This window comes from Leucopleurus acutus, assembly GCF_964270905.1.
Source record: "Leucopleurus acutus genome assembly, chromosome: 9".
Taxonomy (NCBI): domain Eukaryota; kingdom Metazoa; phylum Chordata; class Mammalia; order Artiodactyla; family Delphinidae; genus Leucopleurus; species Leucopleurus acutus.
In genome coordinates this window covers 81,821,904-81,842,551 of record NC_139144.1, presented here as the reverse complement: position 1 = coordinate 81,842,551, position 20,648 = coordinate 81,821,904, and the positions used below count along the sequence as shown (strand labels likewise).

At 38.7% G+C, this 20,648-nt stretch overlaps 1 protein-coding gene across 2 annotated transcripts in view; it reads left to right on the top strand.

The window, feature by feature from the left end:
• Positions 1-9,543, top strand: part of WASL (WASP like actin nucleation promoting factor) — a 66,664-nt gene extending 57,121 nt beyond the window's left edge. Inside the window, exons 10-12 of one of the 2 annotated variants that reach the window (XM_082845999.1) lie at positions 4,280-4,388; positions 6,932-7,020; positions 9,093-9,543. In XM_082845999.1, coding sequence (XP_082702125.1) covers positions 4,280-4,388; positions 6,932-6,993 — 171 coding nt within the window. In that variant the 3' untranslated portion in view covers positions 6,994-7,020; positions 9,093-9,543. Of the gene's footprint in view, positions 1-4,279; positions 4,389-6,931 lie in introns of both variants that reach the window. The other variant, XM_082845998.1, reaches the window with a different exon arrangement.
• Positions 9,544-20,648: the final 11,105 nt, after the last annotated feature.

Genomic DNA, 20,648 nt, shown 5'->3' with positions numbered 1-20,648 from the left:
AATTGAAGTTGATAGCGATCAAGTCAAGACATTAATTGGGAACAATCAGTGTTATACCACGCGGGAGATAGCCGACATACTCAAAATATCCAAATCAAGCGGTGAAAATCATTTGCACCAGCTTGATTTATGTTCATCGCTTTGATGTTTGGGTTCAACATAAGTTAAGCGAAAAAAAACCTTCTTGACCATATTTCCACATGCAATTCTCTACTGAAACATAACGAAAACATTCCGTTTTTCAAACAAATTGTGATTGGCAATGAAAAGTGGATACTGTACAATAATGTGGAACGGAGGAGATTGTGGGGCAAGCGAAATGGACGACCACCAACCACACCAAAGGCCGGTCTTCATCCAGAGAAGGTGATGTTGTGTATATGGTGGGATTGGAAGGGAGTCCTCTATTATGAGCTCCTTCCGGAAAGCCAAACAATTAATTCCAGCAAGTACTGCTCCCAGTTAGAACAACTGAAATCAGCCCTTGATGAAAACATCGGGAATTAAGTCAACAGAAAACGCATCATCTTCCATCAGGATAATGCAAGACTGCATGTTTCTGTGATGACCAGGCAAAAACTGTTACAGCTTGGCTGGGAAGTTCTGATTCATCCTGCATATTCACCAGACATTGCACCTTCGGATTTCCATTTATTTCGGTCTTCACAGAATTTTTTTAATGAAAAAAATTTCAATTCCCTGGAAGACTATAAAAGGCACCTGGGACAGTTCTTTGCTCGAAAAGATAAAAAGTTTTTAGAAGGGCTTCCCTGGTGGCTCAGTGGTTGAGAGTCTGCCTGCTGATGCAGGGGACACGGGTTCGTGCCCCGGTCTGGGAAGATCCCACATGCCGCGGAGCGGCTGGGTCCGTGAGCCATGGCCGCTGAGCCTGCGCATCTGGAGCCTGTGCTCCACAACGGGAGAGGCCACAGCGATGAGAGGCCACAGCGGTGAGAGGCCCGCGTACCGCCAAAAAAAAAAAAAAAGTTTTTAGAAGATGGAATTATGATGTTGCCTGAAAAGTGGCAGAAGATAGTGGAACAAAAGGGTGACTACATTGTTCACTAAAGTGCTTGGTGAAAATGAAAAATGTGTCTTTTATTTTTACTTGAAAACCAAAGGAACTTTTTGGCCAACCCAATAATTCCTTGTTTTAGTTTTAGTACCCATATCATAGAAGGGTCCATGTTGTAAAGGAAGTCAAATGCAGTCTTGAATAGTCCGAGAACCCTTCTTTCCTCCAGATTGTCTAATGTCCATTTGTTTTCCTGGCACTGCTTCTTCTACATTTTCTTCATCATCATCTGGCACTGGTTTGGAAACACTCATCTTCATCAAGTCATCTTCTGTTAATTTTTCTGGTTAGCTCTTTTATTTCTCCAAGATCCGTATCTTGAAACTCTTCACCACCACTGCCACCACCCCCTGCCACCTTTTTTGCCATATCAATGATCTCTTTCATGATTTCCTTGCTTGGCTCTGTTGTAAATCCTATGAAGTCATATAGAACATCTGGACACAGTTTCTCCAGCAGGAATTTATTGTTTTGGGCTTGATGGCTTTCACCACATTTTCTGTAAGAACAATGGCATCTTCAATGACGTAATCCTTCCAGACTTTCATGATGCTCTCTCTCTCGGAGTTCTCTTCTGTAGTTGACAGTTCGTCACATAGAGTACCATGTGTAATGAGCCTTAAAGGTCTTTATGACCCCCTGATCTAGAGGCTGAATTAGCGATGTTGTGTTGGGGGCAAGTAGACCACTGTGGTGTTGAAGTCATGGGGTTCTGGGTGGCCTGGGCACTCTCCAATATCAAAAGAACTTTATAAGGTGGTCCCTTACTGGCAAGGGACCTCCTAACTTCAGGGACAAAGCATTGATGAAACCAATTCAGAAAAAGTGTTCTCCTTGTCCAGGCCTTTTTGTCATCTAACCAAAAAGACTGGCAGCTGGTGTTTATCTTTTCCCTTCAACAAGAGTTAGCAAATTTATAGATAAGAGCAGTCCTGATCGTAAACCTGACTGCATTTGCACAGAACAGCAGAGTTAACCTATCCCTCCTCAATCGTGGTGCTTGCTTCTCTTCCTTACTTATAAGTGTCCTTTGTGGCATTTTTCTTCCAGGGCACTTCTAGGACACTTTCGTCTACATTTAAAACCTATTCAGGCAGATATCCTTTCTCCTCTATTATTTTCTTAATGGCATCTGGGAACTCCTCTGCTGCCTCTTGGTCGGCAGAAGCTGCTTTTCTTTTAAAGCCAAACCTCTTTCTAAAATTATCAAACCGTCCTTTGCTGGCATTAAATTTTCCAGCTTTAGATCCTTCACCTTCCTTTTCATTTAAGTTGTCATGTAATGACTTCACTTTTTCTCAAATCATTAGAGTCTATAGGTATGCCTTTCTTATAGCAATCCTGCATCCACATGGAAGCTGCATTTCAATATGAGATATAAAGTTATTTCACAAAAAGTGCAAGGTTTTTGCACCTGATGATGTAGCTGCAGCGATGGTTTCATGAATTTCTTGTTCTTTTTTTTATTATGGTCCTTAATGCCGGATTCATTTGTCTTGAAACAGTGGGCAGCTGCAGCTGCAGACCTCAGTCTACAATACATATCACACAATTCAGCTTTTTCTTGTAATGTCATGACTTTTCTCCGCTTCTTGGGAGCACTTCTAGCATTACTAGTGGTGCTTAGTATGGGTCCCGTGGTTTTGGTCAAGGTTTGCAGTATTGCACTAAATACAATGAAAAATACATGAGAACTGCGAGAGATCACTTTTTACTGTGATATGCAATTTATTGGAGGGACAAACTGCTCACACTAATAACATCACAGGGAGTTTTAAGCGTATACTTACAACACTTGAGCATACTGAAATAGCAATAGGAGGTGGGTACAAAATTATTACAGTAGTACAATGTGCACTACAGTTAATCTTATTGCAGTTATGATTTAAAACTGCATCTTTATGTTTGTTTACATTTCTCTCAACAGGGAATGGTGCCGTGTACAGTCTGTGTATAAGCTTTAATAAATTCTATCTTTTTATAATAGATTCGTGTATATTTTATGGTAGTAAATGATAAAATAGATGTGTATATATGTTTTATGCAATCATGACATATCTAACTTTTTCTTAATTTTTTCCATACTTCTAGGCAGTGTGATTCATCTGTAAGTTTTTTCAAATGTAGCAAATCTTTAAAAAGTTTTCCAATATATTTGTTGAAAATAATCTGCATATAAGTGGACCCATGCAGTTCAAACTCGTGTTGTTCAAGGGTCAACTGTGTGTGTGTGTGTGTGTGTGTGTGTATGTAATTATTTAGTATAGCTGTGCTATTTCATTTTTAATTATACCAGTATCATCCCAGGGACAAAGTTAACAAAATGACTGTTTTGTATAAACGACTGCTCATTTTAGTCAGTGCACATACAGCAATAGTTTCTAAATTGTATTTTTTTTTCCTAAATCTCTACAAACTTCCTGTAGTCTCTTTTTTAATGAGTGTTGGAATCAGGGATTATTTTATATAGAAATTAGATTTTAATGAGACCCTTTGATATTGATTTTTTTCCCCCAAATGTAGTTTATATTTGGTAAAGTACTTTAGTTAGGGATAGTTAGTTGCCTTGTGAGGTACATTTTGAAAGCTACGCATCTGATCTCCTCCTCCTACATGATATGAGAAGGAAGGTTCATTTTGAATTCTAGTATATATATTATATATTGTACATATTTACATTATAACTTTATATTAAGTATAATATTTAAAGTTATAAAGCCTATTAGTAAAGCTGAGTTTTTCTAGGAAACCATAAGTCTCTTTAATTGCTCTTAGATATCCTAAAATGTTCTTCTCTAATAACTTTAGGCATCTAAATACTACCTTAGTTTTGTAAAATGATGTCCTTTGATAATCGTTTTAAAGTTTCTCATCAGCCAAGGCTTTGTGTACTAGAATGAACAGAAGTAACCCAGCTGTAAGGGCAAGTATTATTTAGGAAAAAGTTTGACTGTTGTATTAAATTTGGAAGTGTATTAATGGCTTATACATTAAGGAGGGGAAATGTATCTTGGAGAATTACTTTAAGGCAGCAGTTTTTTTTCTTCTTAATTTTGTTAATCCTATTCTAGGCTTGATTGTTTGCTTTTTTTGTTTTGTTTTGTTTTAAAATAATAAAGTGATTCTAAGAGAGAAAGAGTTTCTGGAGACAGAGATTTGTTGCTAAGGATGTGTTACTAAATTTTGCTGATTTTCCTTTCCAAGGTATCTGACGGCCCAGAGTCTACACCACCGACACCTGCACCCACTTCAGGAATTGTAGGTGCATTAATGGAAGTGATGCAGAAAAGGAGCAAAGCCATTCATTCTTCAGGTATATTTGCATGTGTATATATATATCTAATAAATTTGAATATTTGAAGTTCTGCTTCTCTTTTTATTCTGTGACACAGTCTTTGCTAGATTTTCCCCTGCTATTGAATAACTTATTGATGTAGGTTCTAGGATATATTTTAAGTTGTTGCAACTGTGACTAGTCTATTTGAAGCTTAATGGATGTCAAGACACCACTGTCATAATCATAAATTGGAAGAACAACTTTAGCAAAATGACAATTTTGTTTCCTGAACCAGAAATACTAATAGAATGCCTGGCAAACAACTTGTAAACAAGGCTGGAGAGTCCTGAATCTCATTCCTGTGACATTCTTGTGACATAAGAAATTTAGGTTTCCCTGATTTGCAAGAGTTGGGGCTGAGAAATGAGATAATTTATACTGTTTCTAGGGTTTAGTAAAGAATCCTAAAGTTTTTTGTTTCCTCTTTTTTTTTCCCTAAAAGGTTTATTTGAATAAGCTAGTACTTATTTGAGGTTATTAAACATATACACACCACCACGTAAATGAATATCACTTTTAAAAGAGAGAAAGAATATGGGTTTTACTGATGTGATGGTTGAGGTTTACTGGAGAGCATGATGTACTAGAAGCAGATCTTTGTTCTTATTAAATCTATTACTTACTCCCTGTGGTGGACCTCAATTCTCCAGTTTGTTACATGTAGAGAATTCATAAATCAGATGATTGATATGAACAGTAAGTAAACTAATATGCAACTAACCAGATTGCCTAGCACATAGTAGGTGTTCAGTAAATGTTATTTTCCTTCTCTTTCTTTCTCCTTAAGGATGTGGGTATCTAAGATCTTTTAGCAACATTTGTTTTTCTTAAATAGGCATTTTTATTTCCATACCGTGTTACAAAGATAGGATAGGTTAATTCAGTCCACAAATATTTATTGTGGAATAATAATAAAATAACAAAACAACAAAAATTCCTGCCTTCATGGACCATGCATTCTAGTGAGAAAGAGAGAGACAATAAATAAAACAAATTAGAAAATATGTATATTAAATGGTGATATGTACTAAGGACAGAAATTAAGCAGAAAAGGGAGATATAAGGACTAACAGGCCGTGAGAGGGAAGTTCATTTTGAAATAGGATAATGAGGCCTACCTAAGATGTCATGTGAGAAAAGACCAGACGGAGTTCAGGGAGTAAACCATGTAGAAAACAGGAAAGTGTGTACAGCCAGTACAAAGTTCCTGAGGTTGAGGAACAGTGCCAATCAAGGTCAGTAGGGCTGGAATAAGAGAGCAGGAGAAAGAAGAAGGAATGTAGTTTGAGAGGTGGCAGCGGGTCAGGAGTAAGGCTTTGGAAGCCATGAATGTGATGGGAAGCCACTGGAAGGTTCTTAGCAGAGGAGTGGCAGTGATCCAAGCTAGAGATGATGCAGGTTTGAATCAGGTTGGGAGCACCTGAGAAGTGGTTGGATATCAGTTATACTTTGAATATGGAGGTCATTGGGTTTGCTGATGGATTGGAAGTGAGGTTTGGAAAAAAAGGAGTGATGGGTAACTCTGAGGTTTTTGAACCGAGCAGCTGAAAGAGTGAAATTTTCTTTAACAGAGTGGGAAAGATTTAGGAGTAGCAAGTTGGAAAGGAAGGATTAGGAATTTGATTCTGTACATATTAAATTTGAGATACTTATTAAAAAATTAAAAGTAGATATTGAGTAGACATTTGGTTATGAGTCTGGAATTCAGGGGAGAGATGTGAACGGTTAATATAAATTTGCATGTCATTAAGATATACATGGTATTTAAAGTTATGGAACTGGATGAGATCATCAAAGTGGGTATAAATGGAGAAGAGAAAGTTTAATGAGTTTGGAGCACTGGAGAGTGTGGTATCTTAGAAGTCAGGTGAAGAAGTGTTTGAAGGAGGATGGAGTGATCATCTGGGTCAGGTGGGTGTGATGGGTCAGGAAAATGAGAACAGAGAATTGAGCTTTAGCTTTAGCAACGGTAGGTTCTTGGTGACCCGGAAAGAGCGGTGTCAGTGGGTTCAAGGGAGAATAGGGGGTAGAAGAGGAGATTAGGTACTGGGACTGCCTACTCCGTTTCCTTTATGGCTTAGTGCTGATGCGGTTCCCACCTGTCACTGGAGTTATAATTAAAATTGGTAGCCAAACAATGGGCTGGTTATATTTTTTACAACTTTTCTTTAAAGACAGTCATTGAAGGGGCCTTTGTTGGGTTTGCAATATGTGAGCCTGAAATTCAGAGAGATCAACTCAAATGTGATTTTACATATAAAGAAACACAGGTTGAAACTGGTTACATAGATACTTAGGGACTAGAACCCAAGTCTTCTTAGTCATGTTCTAATCTTCAGCTTACTATCAAATACTCTTTAGATGTATTTTACTGATTCATTTTAAACCATTTTAGTAACTAGATTCCTCCAGGTTTGTGTTTTAGAAGCTGAATAATTAGAGAAGTCCCCTGAGAATTATGAAATGTCATTTGATTTATACATACGTTTTAATTGTTTGTATTAATGATTCTCTTCTAGATGAAGATGAGGATGAAGATGACGAAGAAGATTTTGAGGATGATGATGAATGGGAAGACTGATCTATATATTATATATATATTTTTAAGGTGAAATACTAAACACTACTTTCTGTCTATGGATTCTGTAAAATTATCATGTAAATGTTCTACCAATTTGCTGTATATTTTTGTTGCCTTTTTTGCTTTTTTTTATTAATCTGTGCAATACCTCATTTAATCTGTAAGGGTTTGTCATAATCCTCTGCAAAGCTACTCCCTGTTACTGTGTGCACGTTTACACCAGGATGCTCACTTAATTTGTGAATATTTCTCATTCCATCAACAAGGGAGTTTAAATATTATATGTGAGACTGACAAAAACCTTAATGTAATTTAGTTATAATGCCAGAAGGAAAACACTATTTTCATACCCTACTTTTTCTGTACCTAAATTTTCTTATTAAAATCTAGTATAGCACTACATTCTTTTTTAAGTGACGCAAACTTTAGTTTATTTAGCCCCTTCATTTCGAACACATGCCACATGAATGTTGAAGCTGATACATTGCACAGTTCTCTAGACATCACTACACTGATGCAGTTTCTCAAATTTTAGCAATATGCGCTATGTAAAATCACTACAGAGATGCTAGTTGGGAAAATGGTAACACACCTCTTACAGCAATATTGCCTGTTACTGTACAGATGTGGTATTTGGAGGCTGGAATCATAAGGAGCCCTTGCATACCTATGCTTGACTGAGGTTATTTTGTGCTATAGCAAATGTGGCAGGCTCTTTTAGGCAAAAATTTTAAAAATATTTTTGGTACTATTCTGAAACAAAAGTTGTTGAGGTTTGGGGATCTTAGAGATAATTTCGTTCTACATGAACTGAAGGAGGCTATACATTGTGGTTACTTCAATATTTGGTTAAATATACTGTAAAAATCAGAACATCATAAAAGTGGTGTGGAATTAAGTATTTTTATTTTGCAGTCTGTATAGATTGAGGTATTCAGAAATACCAGACATAAAAATCTTACCTATTTGGCAAAGGTATACACTGTAATGATGAAACTATTATGCTGTTTTTTTAAAGTTTGATAATTTCTCAAGATTTTTGTCAAATGTCAGGTGAAGGGTTACATTTTTCTTAAAAGATTGGTGGTCCCAATGTCAAATTTCTTGAAATACAAAACTGAATGACAGATTAAAAAAAAAAAACAAATAAAACTTTACAACCTGCACATTTGTTATGTATGCTAAATGATACGATGCCTCTCTACAATACACTAGTCTGCCTAAAGGTGGTTGTTTCATATTTATAGCATTAATTATCATACCTACCTACTTTAAATTTTAGGTAGAAAAATTATCTGATTTACATACAGACACCTATTTTTCTCACATTGAGTCATACTCAGAATGTAGTTGCAAATGTATTTCATTACTATAGTCACAATATCCAACTAAAAATTAAGCTGTCTATAATTGTACCGACCAAAATCTGGTGTTGGCATGATCTTGACAGGCTGGACCTGCAAGATGTGGCTTGAATTTTAACCAGTTATCACATAATCTCTAGTGATCATGCGTCTAGTTATCATGAGAAATAATTTAAAAGGTTTTGTTGCTGAAAGCAGTAAGTGGTGCAGTAAAACAGTTAAGTTATTCAAAGAATGTTACCTACCTTGCAGGAATAATTTAAGAACGTGGGAAAGATTCTAGACTTTTTGTTTCTTGCAAAAACAGTGCCCTCTGCTGCTGGAAACCTTTTTCTGCTTACTCTCATTTTTATTGTGGCTTGAGCTCTGTGGGTCTGGTGTGGATGAGGCTGGACAACTACTAACCAGTAAAATTAGAAATTTGTGCAAATGGTAAATAGAACATTGTAATTATTTTAAGTAATAATAAACGTGTTCCTTTCTTTTATTTTAGACATTATACAGAATTTTTTAAATATCTTAGAAATATCTTTAAAGTAATGCCAATTTAAGATCTCTGTTAACTTTGGGGCAAGGAATTCAGGGTTTCCCCGCTGACTTTGTTATGATAAAGATTTATCAGGAGCTGCTCTGAGCAGAGGATATCAATTCTTTGAATTGGAAACGCAATTTGAAATACGTCAGGTGGGTATAAAATTTGCCAGTGATAATCGAGTTTATTCTTTCTTCTTAAAGGAAAAGTAAAAGACTTTGTTGTTGTTGTTTGTTGTTGCACAAAGTCTGAGGCGCTATTGGTTTAAACACAGCAGCTGTGGAGCTCCGTCCAGCCACGAAGACTAAATCCGCTTTAGACGTAAAGGTTGCATGTTTCAGTCCCCCACTGCCTTGCGTTGTGGACAGCACTACACCTGTGCACAGCCTGAGGGCCTCCCATGTGTGCTCCAGCTAAATGATTGTCTGACAGCCTTCGCCTTTAACAAACTAGCATGAGGCTTTTTATATCTGAATGCTGCGTGATAGTTTCAGCTAGCCACATGCTGTATGTATGAGATTCATAGACTCTCAATCATTCATTTCCATTTATCAACTGAAATTTTGTTTAGTATGTGAAATATTTTTTTGAAATGTATAGTGAATAGGATGTTGCACTGGTGGCAATTCATCATGGAGCATAATAAAATTAATTTGACCCAAATAGTATAAAATAGTATGTTTCTTATTTGTTTATTGTCAAGAGATTAAAATGGGTAAAACATCTTAAACTGTATAGTAACGGGTTCATAGCAGTGAACAATAGGGTTGAAAGTTTTAGCCGACTGCATGCCCTGAGAGTTGGAGCGTGCCGTTAAATAAACATGGTGAGCAAAAGAATGTTACACCCTGTTGTGGGAAACGTGACGGCTGCTCAGCTGTTCCCCTGGGAGCCACTGCTGTGGTACACAGAGCATTCACATTGCAAGGTCAAACCAGAACTCTCGCACGCCGAAAATGTTGCAGTTTCCTAAATCAGAGTAATAGTGGAGTTTACTGGTAGTTGCAGTAGAAACCAAATATAAAGTTCATGTGGGACTTAAATAGCTTTTAATAAATGGTATCAAACATGGTGCTTCCTTTTAAATAGGAAATTCAGTTTTTGATAAATAGAATTTTCTGTTCTCCTGGCCCTGGCACAAGTGGGTGTCTAAAGATTAAACTGAGTTACGGAATCCAGCGTGTAGGATGCTACAAAAATGCCTTCTAAGAGTGTTAGTCAAATTTAAACATTTCCATAATGATATGTCCTATTACAAATTTTGTTTCTTAAAAATTTTTTTAAAGAGGGAAGTGCCTCAGAATTGCTCTTGTTGCATTATATTAACCTAATCAGTGAAGAAATTCCTGAAACAACTTACTCTGCTTTAGAAAGGGAGTTCTTAAAGGACAGCTATAGAGATAAGGCCTGTTTATTGTACAATAGAAAATTATTTATGGAAAAGTTGAGAAATTTTATTTTGCACACCTATCTTACTGACATTGTCACATCATACCTCCAAAACACAGCATACTCTTTGTAATCACTTGTTCTTTTATTCATAGATTGTTTTTTTAACTTTGCTTTTAGTGAAGCCACTGGAAAAAGGTGTAATAACTTGGCTGTTATGAATATGATGGGGAACTTACTTTGCAGTTAATACGAAGACTGCCTTTACTTCTATATGTGATACATGGTATCCTCCCTTGCCATGAGGGAACCCATTGCAAATTTTGGCTTTAGAACAAAATCTAGATAAATAAACCATAGCTTAAAAAAACATTTTTTAATATATACCAATGGCCATACTAACTATTGATACACATATAGTATTACTTTTTACACAAGTCCAGTGTATATCTAAACTGGTCATGTGTACCACCATCACGATTGACAAGTCAAGATATGAATAACAATTATTTTGAGTAAAATGTAACAGTAGCTTATGGGTGGTTTCTGGCTTAGATGTTTGTGTATTGGGGAATTTCTAGTAATTCGAAGTAGCCCCTTAATTTTTTAACAACCAAAAAAATTTAAGGATTTAAAAATTTTTTTTATTTAAGAAGAAGTACAGCTTTAGCAGTATCACATTGCGTTATGGGACTTGAAGTTCCAAGTGTCATGTTGGCATTTTCTACCTTGAATTGGTTGGCATGTCCTGACCTAAATTCAGTTTTATCTTAGTTATTGCTAGATGTGTGAGGATTTTCATCAAGGCCTAAAGTCTAAGATTTTTGTTTTTGCAGTACGCGGGCCTCTCACTGTTGTGGCCTCTCCCGTTGCGGAGCACAGGCTCCAGACGCACAGGCTCAGCGGCCATGACTCACAGGCCTAGCAGCTCCGCGGCATGTGGGATCCTCCTGGACCGGGGCACGAACCCGTGTCCCCTGCATCGGCAGGCAGACTCTCAACCACTGCGCCACCAGGGAAGCCCAAAAGTCTAAGAATTTTTAAGCATCAATATCACCTTATTTAAACAACTGTTGATTAAAATTAACTATGTGATGGGTATTGTAAAATATAACAGTTCAGTCAGCTTCCCTTCCTCCTGAAATCTAAAATATTTAACTTCACAATTGAAAGACAGTTGGAGACAATCGAGTTATATCAAGCCTATTCTCCTTTCCTGGGTGAGAGGGTATCCAGGGTAGTTGAGGGCCTTGCCTGAAGCCCATTAGAAAGCTAGGTACTAGAAGCCAGATCTGGCTACTAGGTCAGTTGCTCTTTTCCATTTATTACCATAATACTGTTTTATCCTTGTTTTCTCTATTTTCCTTAAGTTGTGGATAAATTGCAGATTTACTTTGTTTCTGAAAGATTTATGGCTACAAATGTCACCCATGTCAGCTGGGTGTTGATAGAAGCCTCCAGCACATCCTGTTGTCATCTGCCGGGGAAAGCTGGCTTACTTTGAGGAGCCAGCCTCTGACTCTAAGGCATGTGGTAGTATTCTGGCTCAGTGATGGGGGCCACCCTACATTGTCAAGGCATTCAGTCGTCACAGGACACTCCTGTCATTTAGTACTGGGTCAAAATGAAATTGAGCTTTTTATTCTACCTCCAAATTATTTTCATTCGTTTCTTATAGATGTAAAATGGGCATTGCCTTTATATAAACATACATATTTTGTAAAACCTTAGTCAACGGCCTCACAGAAAATTACTTTGAGGATGTATTAATCTTTCTGTATAATTTCCAATCAACAGCTGTACTGTCAATTTAAAGACCAGGAGTTCTTCCAAGGAGTACAAGGACAAACTGAACACTTTAAATCCAATTTCCTGGTTTTCTTATTAGTGAGACAGGAGAGATTCTAATTTGGTTGCATGTACTTCACCCTTATTGTAAAAGAGGCAGGAAAATAAAACATATTTAGTATTTGTGGTGTTGAAAGAAACAAGTGAAAGGAAAAGACATTATGTCCACTTAACTGTAGGGAAACAGATCATCAAAGCTGTTCATAATATCTCAATTCTGTAGTTGTCTGTAAGACAATTCTGGTTCTTAAATCAGTTTCTGGGCCTAAAAAGAAGCAACCTTTCCTTTTTCTTCTCTTTCTTTCTTTCTTTTTTTTTTTTTTAACTAGAGTGGGACTCCAAGGAGGCAGAGAACAGAAAGGATTTGTGTCTGCTGCCAGATTTTTGTTTTCAGAATGGGATTGGGAAAACACTCAGCAAGTAAAATTAAGAAGTATATTCAGATCTCCATTTTGAAGGATGATAACTCGTTAGGGAGAAGCTGATGAAATATTTAGCATATCTGGGTTTTGTTCATTGCACAAGGATGTAAATGTAGAAAGGCCAACATCTTAGTTGTATATTCAGCTAAAGCTCAATCCATACTAGCCCATTCAAATGGAAATTAAAAAATTTTTTTTCTTTTTAAGACTCCTGTGAACTTTGCTATGGATATTTGCTGAAGGTTGTGATGTAGTTAACATTAATAGTTAAGTGATTATGAGAGTCAAGACTTCCCTGGCGGTCCAGTGGTTAAGGCTTCGCCTTCCAAGGCAGGGGGGTGCAGGTTCTATCCCTGGCCGGGGAGCTAAGATCCCACATGCCTCATGGCCAAAAAAACAAAAACATAAAACCAGAAGCAGTATTGTAACAAATTCAATAAGGACTTTAAAAATGGTCCATATCAGAAAAATCTTTAAAAAAATAAAACCAACTTAAAAAAATTATTATTAGAGTCTAACTTAATAAGCGTAGTTCTAGAATTGCAACCACTTTCCAAGCCACCTGTAAATGGATTCTCTTCTGTAAGTGGTCTTGCCTTGTTCATGCATGAATGCCTCTGGCCCCTATGGAACATGTTTATAAGGACCTGTTGCCTCAAGATGTTTAGAAAGTTCAAGTAGATTCTGAGCCTGATGAATGCTTTAGATCTGTACCAGTGCCCCACGGTTTCACAGCCAACATGTCTGGGACAGCCTGATGAGGTTTATGCCAGTTAGACCACGAGCAAAGAGAAATTCTACACACAACCTGAGCCCTTTCAGCATCCTTTTTACTTTCCATTTTCATCACTTTGTTTTCCAGAACGCAGAACAACAGAAAAACTGGTTTGACGGGGAACACTACAGTCAGCTCTCTGTTCCCGCAGGTGTCGCATCCTCTAAAGACAAAGGGCCAACTCTATTCCCTGTACTACTCCATTTTATTTTATTTTATTTTACTTTACTTTTATTATTTTATTTATTTACTTTTATTTTAAATTTTTTGCCTCAACGTGCAGCTTGTGGGATTTTAGTTCCCCAACCAGCAATTGAACCCAGGCCCTTGGCAGAGAGACCACAGAGTCCTAACCACTGGACTGCCACTTTATATAAGGGACTCAAGCAGCCTTGGATTTTGGTATCCATGGGGTTCATCCTCTGTGTGTACTGAGGGACCGCTTTATATTTTTCTTATATGTTTCTTCATTTCCCAGCTAGCTAAATCTGAAACCAATCATCATTACATTGGCTATTCCAATAGCCTGCGTGGGAGAAGATGGATAGGGGGAAACATTATGCATTTGAGTTCAGTTGTAATTCTGTAAAGCTTACTCCTCAAGTGGGATTTGGTGGTTGTTGGAAAAGATAGGATACTTGTAGGAAAAAAATGTGGTGGTATTCTTTCCACTGCATGGCTGGTTAACACTTAGATGTAGCACTGTTTTCATATCTTGGTCTCAGTTCATGATATGTGGTAAATTATAATTGCAGTAATGACCCCGCATATGAACTGTCCGACATTATAATAAAACTTTGGAGTATCTTTCAACACATGAAAACCATTGCTGTGTCTTTATGTTGATAAGATTTTCCACAAAACTGAGGATGGGGATGGGCGTTGTAAAAACTGTTAACATTTTTGGAGAATCTTGCCCCCAAAGCCTTCAAATACACAAGTTTCTTAAATATTAATAGGAACCGGTGAATCAAGCAAGAAGAAACAGAAACATAAGGACATGTTCTCCTAGATCATGTTCCCAAGTTGTCACAAATTCCCAGACATCGTATTTTCAGAGCTACTAGGTGAATGCACTTGAACGCAAGTGTTATCCTAATGCCCTATCCTAAACCAAACTATTTTAAATGATTATTGTTACTGTAAGTTGGAAGTAGGCTTCAGAATAAAACACATCTCTCATTCCATGTATTAATATATCTACATCAGGGTAATAGAGGAAATTCATGTGACCACGTAATTCTAAGACCCATTGAGAAATCAGGCTCCCCTCTCAACCCCGCCTGCCAGCTCCCTAGCAGGTTTTTGTAGTTTACTCAGTTACCTTCACACAATCAGGAATAGAGGGTGTGCTCATGACTGATCATGAAAGAATGGCAAAAAGGCACACGGTGAAGAAGAAAGAAGGGCTAGAAAAAACGACACTAGATGTTGGAGAAACACTTGTGTGGGTTCCTCTAGCAGGTCACTGGGGAGACACTTGACGTTATTTAAGAAATTTTCTTTGTGTTAGTGTGTATGAACAGGAACATTTATGTATTTTGATGTACAGAAAATATATTTGTGGAACTATCCTGGCCTGTGGAAATTACTAACTTGCCCAGGTATAAGTAGGAGGAATTAGTGCACAGTTTCTCAGCTGAATCCATTTAGATTGAGAAATAGCATTTTAGCCATAGGTCATGATTCTTAGGGAGTTCACAGGACTGCACTCAGCATCTAATGAGAAAATGTGGGGAAGACAGAAAAAGATAGGGAAAAGACTTCTATTGGTAAGCGGTACCCACAAGATTGGCAGTGAGCTTAGTGATGAAAACTTAGGCTAGTTTAAAGATTTGGTGACTCCAGACTGTTTTATGTAGGAGTGTTAACATCACATTGCCATAAGATTTATCTCTAAATATGGCAAGAGTTTGAATCACTGATGTAATATAGGACATACATCTCAAGCTTTGTCAACGCTATGTCAGCACCTCTCCATGGCTGTTTGTTCTCTTATAACTGGGAAAAACGACCAACCGTTAGACATGGACAAATCTTGATACCCTACACACTATTCAGTGAAATGCAGGCCCAGGCAACATTTAGACTGTCATCTATTTCTTCTGGAATAACTGGCCTGAATAAATGTGCGCCTTGACGACGGTATTAATTGACTCGAGATCTGTTCTGACAAGTCTGAAGGAACAAAAATAATGCCATGTAAAGTTCAAAATACAGAAAACTTTTCCCCAAGTTGTTTGGTTTCCATACCTGAATTCCCAATGGCATTTTTTTCACAGCATCTCCCCCAGAGATAGAAATTACTGCACAATGTTGACTAGGGAACTGGAAGCAACAACAAGTTTCAGAAAATTATGGGGGCTGCTTCCCAGTCTTCAGTTACTGCTTCTCTTGAAAGCATTGTCCCCTTAAATCATCCTCCAGCTTTACTCTTTCTCTGACTATTAAAGCAATAACCTCCATTCTGCTTACCTCTCCTAGAAAGTATCCAATACAATGTTTTTTGTTGTCGTTTTATGGTTCCTGTCATCCCCTCCTACATCTCTCCCCCATGACAGAAGTTAACGGTAATTGTCTGGTAACCAAGAGAGCTAGGGGGTATAAAATGCACAGAAGAGGATTTGGTTTCGCACCTGTGGGTTCTTGAGACTTGTGAGTTGATACTGGGATTTGGGGAGCACAGTGAAAATTCAATGGATTTCTTGTATAAGTAATGTCAAGAACACCTTCAAATAGGGACTCCCCTGGCAGTCCAGTGGTTAAGACTCCATGCTTCCGCTGCAGGGGACGCGGAACTAGGATCCTGCAGGTTGCACGGCGCAGCCAAAAAGGAAAAAAAAAAAAAAGAAAGAACACCTCCAGGTATTGGTTCTGCTTTGTACAGGGAGTACATTCCCTGCCCATACAAGTGTTTTTCTGATAAACACTGTCCCCAGAGGGCACAGTCAACACCTACGCCCTTAGTGTGCAATTCCCAGTGTAGACTGTTCTCTAACTTCCACAGGGAGGCATCCCCTGGCCCTGTCTCCTTTCTGCAGGGGATACTGTAATGTGAGCAGTCAGCTAGTTCAGACCAAGCCACTTTTTGATGATAATGATGATGCCAGTTAAAGGGGCTTCCAGAAGCCCCCTGGCTGTGCTTATTCCACTCCCGGACCTTTCATAACTGAGATGTTTTTCCTTTGAGAAAAGTCATGTTTAAAAGGACCCATCATAATACTAACCACTATTTATTGGACCACTTATTAAGTGTTGGGCATTACATGAAATGTTTTACATGAGGAGGTTATTATCCCAATTTTTCAGCCAAGGCAAATGAAACAAACAATTTCCACCAAGTTAAATAGTAAATGGCAGAGCTGAGCATCAGACTTAGGTCTGTGTTAATACAAAGGATGTACCCTCGACCACTATAGTTCCCGGCCTCTCAGGTGAATCAAGACACCGGCAATGATCTGGATAAAAAATATGACTCCAATATCTTTACTTCAAATGTAGGAGGCTTGGGATTGTTCTGCTTTTGCACATGTAAAGACCCAAAGGGAAATGCTGTCATTCTGTTTTCCAAAAGAAAAAAAGCAGGAAGGAAAATATGTTAAAATCATGCAGCCAAACCAACAGCCACTAAAGCAAAAGCCAAGGCCAGTTTTGAGATTGGTACAGCCTCAGATGGTTGGAGTATTCAGTAAATAGAATCTTTCATAATTGTTGTGTTTGCTCATCCCCAATCCCCATTCCTCCTTCCATCACCATTAAAATTTTTTTCCATTTAAATATTAGATTAGGTAACTGGCACGTTTGAGTAATCCCAAATGCTTAATAAATGATTACACAAGAATTTATTTGGAATTACCTCAGAATCTTCTCTCTGAATTTCAAGTAATCTCTGTCAGTGTGTCTCTTTCCTTAAGCATTTTTCATGGATTTCATATTTTTCATCACCCCAATGGTGACTTTTAACTTGTGAATATCATGTGTAGAGAAGAAGCTGGATTTGTTTTGCCTTTTTTTGCTTCTGTTAAAAATAATTTGCATTTCTTTAAAAACAAACTTATTAATGACAGCTTCTGGGGTAAAAGCATAGTTACCATCCCAACAAGTTCTGACAGATCAAGATTCTTAACCTTCTTATGAGTGTCGCGGAGAAGAATCACCAAAACTTCCTGGCAGCGTTTAGAGAAAGAGAAATGAACACGTTGGTGAGTATGATCTTGTTCTTTCTGACTGTGATATTTTCAGCTTTCTGCTGGTCTCCTGCATAGTCTGCAACTATGAGGCAACAGCTGAGGGCAAATTTCAAATTGTGACTTGAGACTGACTTTAGATCATTTGTTTTTGTGTTTATGTAATGATGATTACTCAGATGGATCAGCTGAGATTTCATTCAGGAAGACAGAGAATTTAGCTGTGGGTACGAGTGACAACAGTATTTCGATCAGAGGAGATGGCTAGACTTCAAATACATGCTTCATTTTTAAAACTTCTAAATCTATTAGCCCCACAAAAGTCGTGTTGCTAAGAAGCTGCTGAACTTGTCATAAAGACTAGATGGCTAATTACACAAAGTTCCAATATGGAACAAGTGATTAGTCATCTGAAAATTAGTGCAAAATAGCCAATGTACGAATAGATAGTATATCAGAGTAAAGACTTCTGCTTCGGCATGCAAATTTGTCTAATGAATTCAAGGGTTAGGGGTTTAAGGATTATACTCATTTGACCTCAGGATGTAGAGAACAGGACTTCCACCCGCCAGTTGTCGGTCCTCGGCTTACCCGAACACTCTCCCGACTGTAGCTTGCGCAGCCGCTCGTGACTACATCCTGACCATGGCCCCAGATCACACGGGAGAAGGGGTGGAGTGAGGCTTTGAGAGAGGAGGGCCGGCAAGAGTGGATGCAGATATTCTTAGAGCTCTGGCCCTGCAATGCACACAGAGGGAGTGCCTACCACTGGCTGCTGCCTAGTGATGCACTCCTTGGAGCCCCTCAGCCTCCACATGTAGGTCCTGCCCTGTCACAGACCCTGGGACCAATCTCGCCTCTAAGCTTGGTTTCTCTACCATGATCGTTTTTGGTCCCGCATCACCCTTTGGCCACCCTGGGAGGGATGGCGAGAAGATACTGTCATTGGTCTCTTCATTGTTGCTGAGCAGCTAATCATCTCCATCTATTGAGATATATGCATTGAGTGCTTGCTGATAAAGTCCCGGATCTCCACGATATAGAATCCAGTAGGATAGTAGGAAGATTAAGACATCTACACAGGTAGTATATAACGCAAGGTAAAATGTATTGCAAGATAGTGGGATACAGACTATAACAGGAGCAGTGTTGGAGGAAAAAGATGAGTTCAGCCTTAAATACGTTGTGTCTGAGGTACCTGTTCTTTTGAACGTATGGGTTTAGAATCACGAGGGTGGTATTTGTGCTGGAAGTAAGGATTTGGGCATCACGTGGTACGAGTGGAATTTAAAGATAGGAGTTTGGTTGAGGCCACCCAGGGAGAGTGTGGAAGAGAATAGAGTCTCCTTTGAAAGGCGCCCTGTTCCCCATCTCCTTGGTTCAATTAGCTACTCATCCTTCAAGGTCTCTTGAAGAATGAGTAGGCGCTCCCCCGAGGTAAAGAGTGGGAGGGGAATTCCAGGCAGGTAGGATGGTATGTGAAAGGTGTGTGTCAAGAGGCAGCATCACTGCTTCAGTGAACTGCACGATGCTAGTATGGCTTAAGCACAGGGCACATGAGGACAGATGAGGTCGAAAGATCAGCAGGGCCATGTTTGCCAGGCCAAGGGATTTGAAGTTTATTCTGCAGAATATGGGTTACCACGGAAGAATTTCAAGCAGGTGACTGATGTCAACAGAATTGCATCTTGGAAAAATCTCACTCTATCATGTGGAGGACCAATGTGGGGTGAGGGAGAATGGAGACAGAGAAACCAGTTAGGAAGCAACTGGTTAGGAACCAGTTAGGGAGAAGCCAGTTCAGAGGCAACAGTCCGGATAACAGATTGTGAGTGACCCACCAAAGGTTTTTGTGGTGATCAATGAGAGGATATGCCATTTTCAAGGGGAGAAATTCTATTCACAGCCATAACCTTAGGGAGGCTCCTGTTAAATAAAAGCATCTTTTGATCTGCACCACTCTGACCAGTTTGGACATGCAAAGGTAAACTGGAGCTGCCCTTCGCCAGGGGTTGGAGAGAGTTGAATTGGCTGTGCAAAACAAAATGAAGAGAATCTGGAATTCCCAGGAGTGATTTAGGAGGATAGTAATGAGGGTGAATCATGAGAGAAGAGGAAAATGTAATAAACTAACAAGAAAATGCAGACTATTATGTGCGATAAAATAGCCAGTGGGGGAAGAAAATCTCTGATGGGGAGTTAGCCCCTCTGTTATTGTTATAACATCTCATGTTTGATACCAAGTCATTCGTGTTGCTGTAATGTCAACCTTACCTTTATTTCCCAAATTTTAATGTAATGTTGAACCTGTGGAAACCAAGAAAGAGGGCTGATTGCCACAGGTCCATTTCCATGTGGTTTGAAATAGGGCCATTAAACCATAGGTTTGCTAGATGCATGCTTGGTGTGTGGAGCCAGAGACAACAATAGGCAGATAAACCTCTGGCCCCCAGCCCCTTCATCCCAGAAATTCTCAGAAATCTTGCAGAAGACTTTGGACTGTCACAGAGGTGGACTGGGGTTTCCAGTTAACTTTATCTAGACTGTATATATACATGTATGTGCACATATATGTCCTTTCTATTTGACATGAGGAAAGTATGTATATAATATATAAATGTATTTACAGAGAAACATATATAACATTTTTTTCTCACATAAAGTAAAAATGATAATGTGTGTATGTGAAAATATAATATAATGTAATATAATGTAATGACATACCAGGAAGATATGCCTTTTTAATTTTGAGATTTGTGGACCGGCTGACTCTGCAAGAGAGCAGCACACGCATTATTTGAAGCATCGCGCTACATTCTTCATTGCAGTGCTAGAGTCGCCCCACTCTACCCCTACAGTCTAGTTTCCATCTCCACGGCTCCCATGGACTTGCTCCCACCCAGATCACCGGCTCAAGTAAACCCTGTCAAGCTGCAGAACTCACTGAGGCATCTTATGCTGCCGACTGGCCCTTCCTTAGCGCAACTCCCTGCTTTGCCACCTGACTCTCGTCTGGTTTCTCTCTGGACATACTCAGCCTCTGCCCTTCTCCACGGTCTCCCTGAGTGACCTCGTCCAAATCCCCATCTTTAAATGCTACTCATATACAACCCCCAAATCCTCACTTCCAGCCCGAAT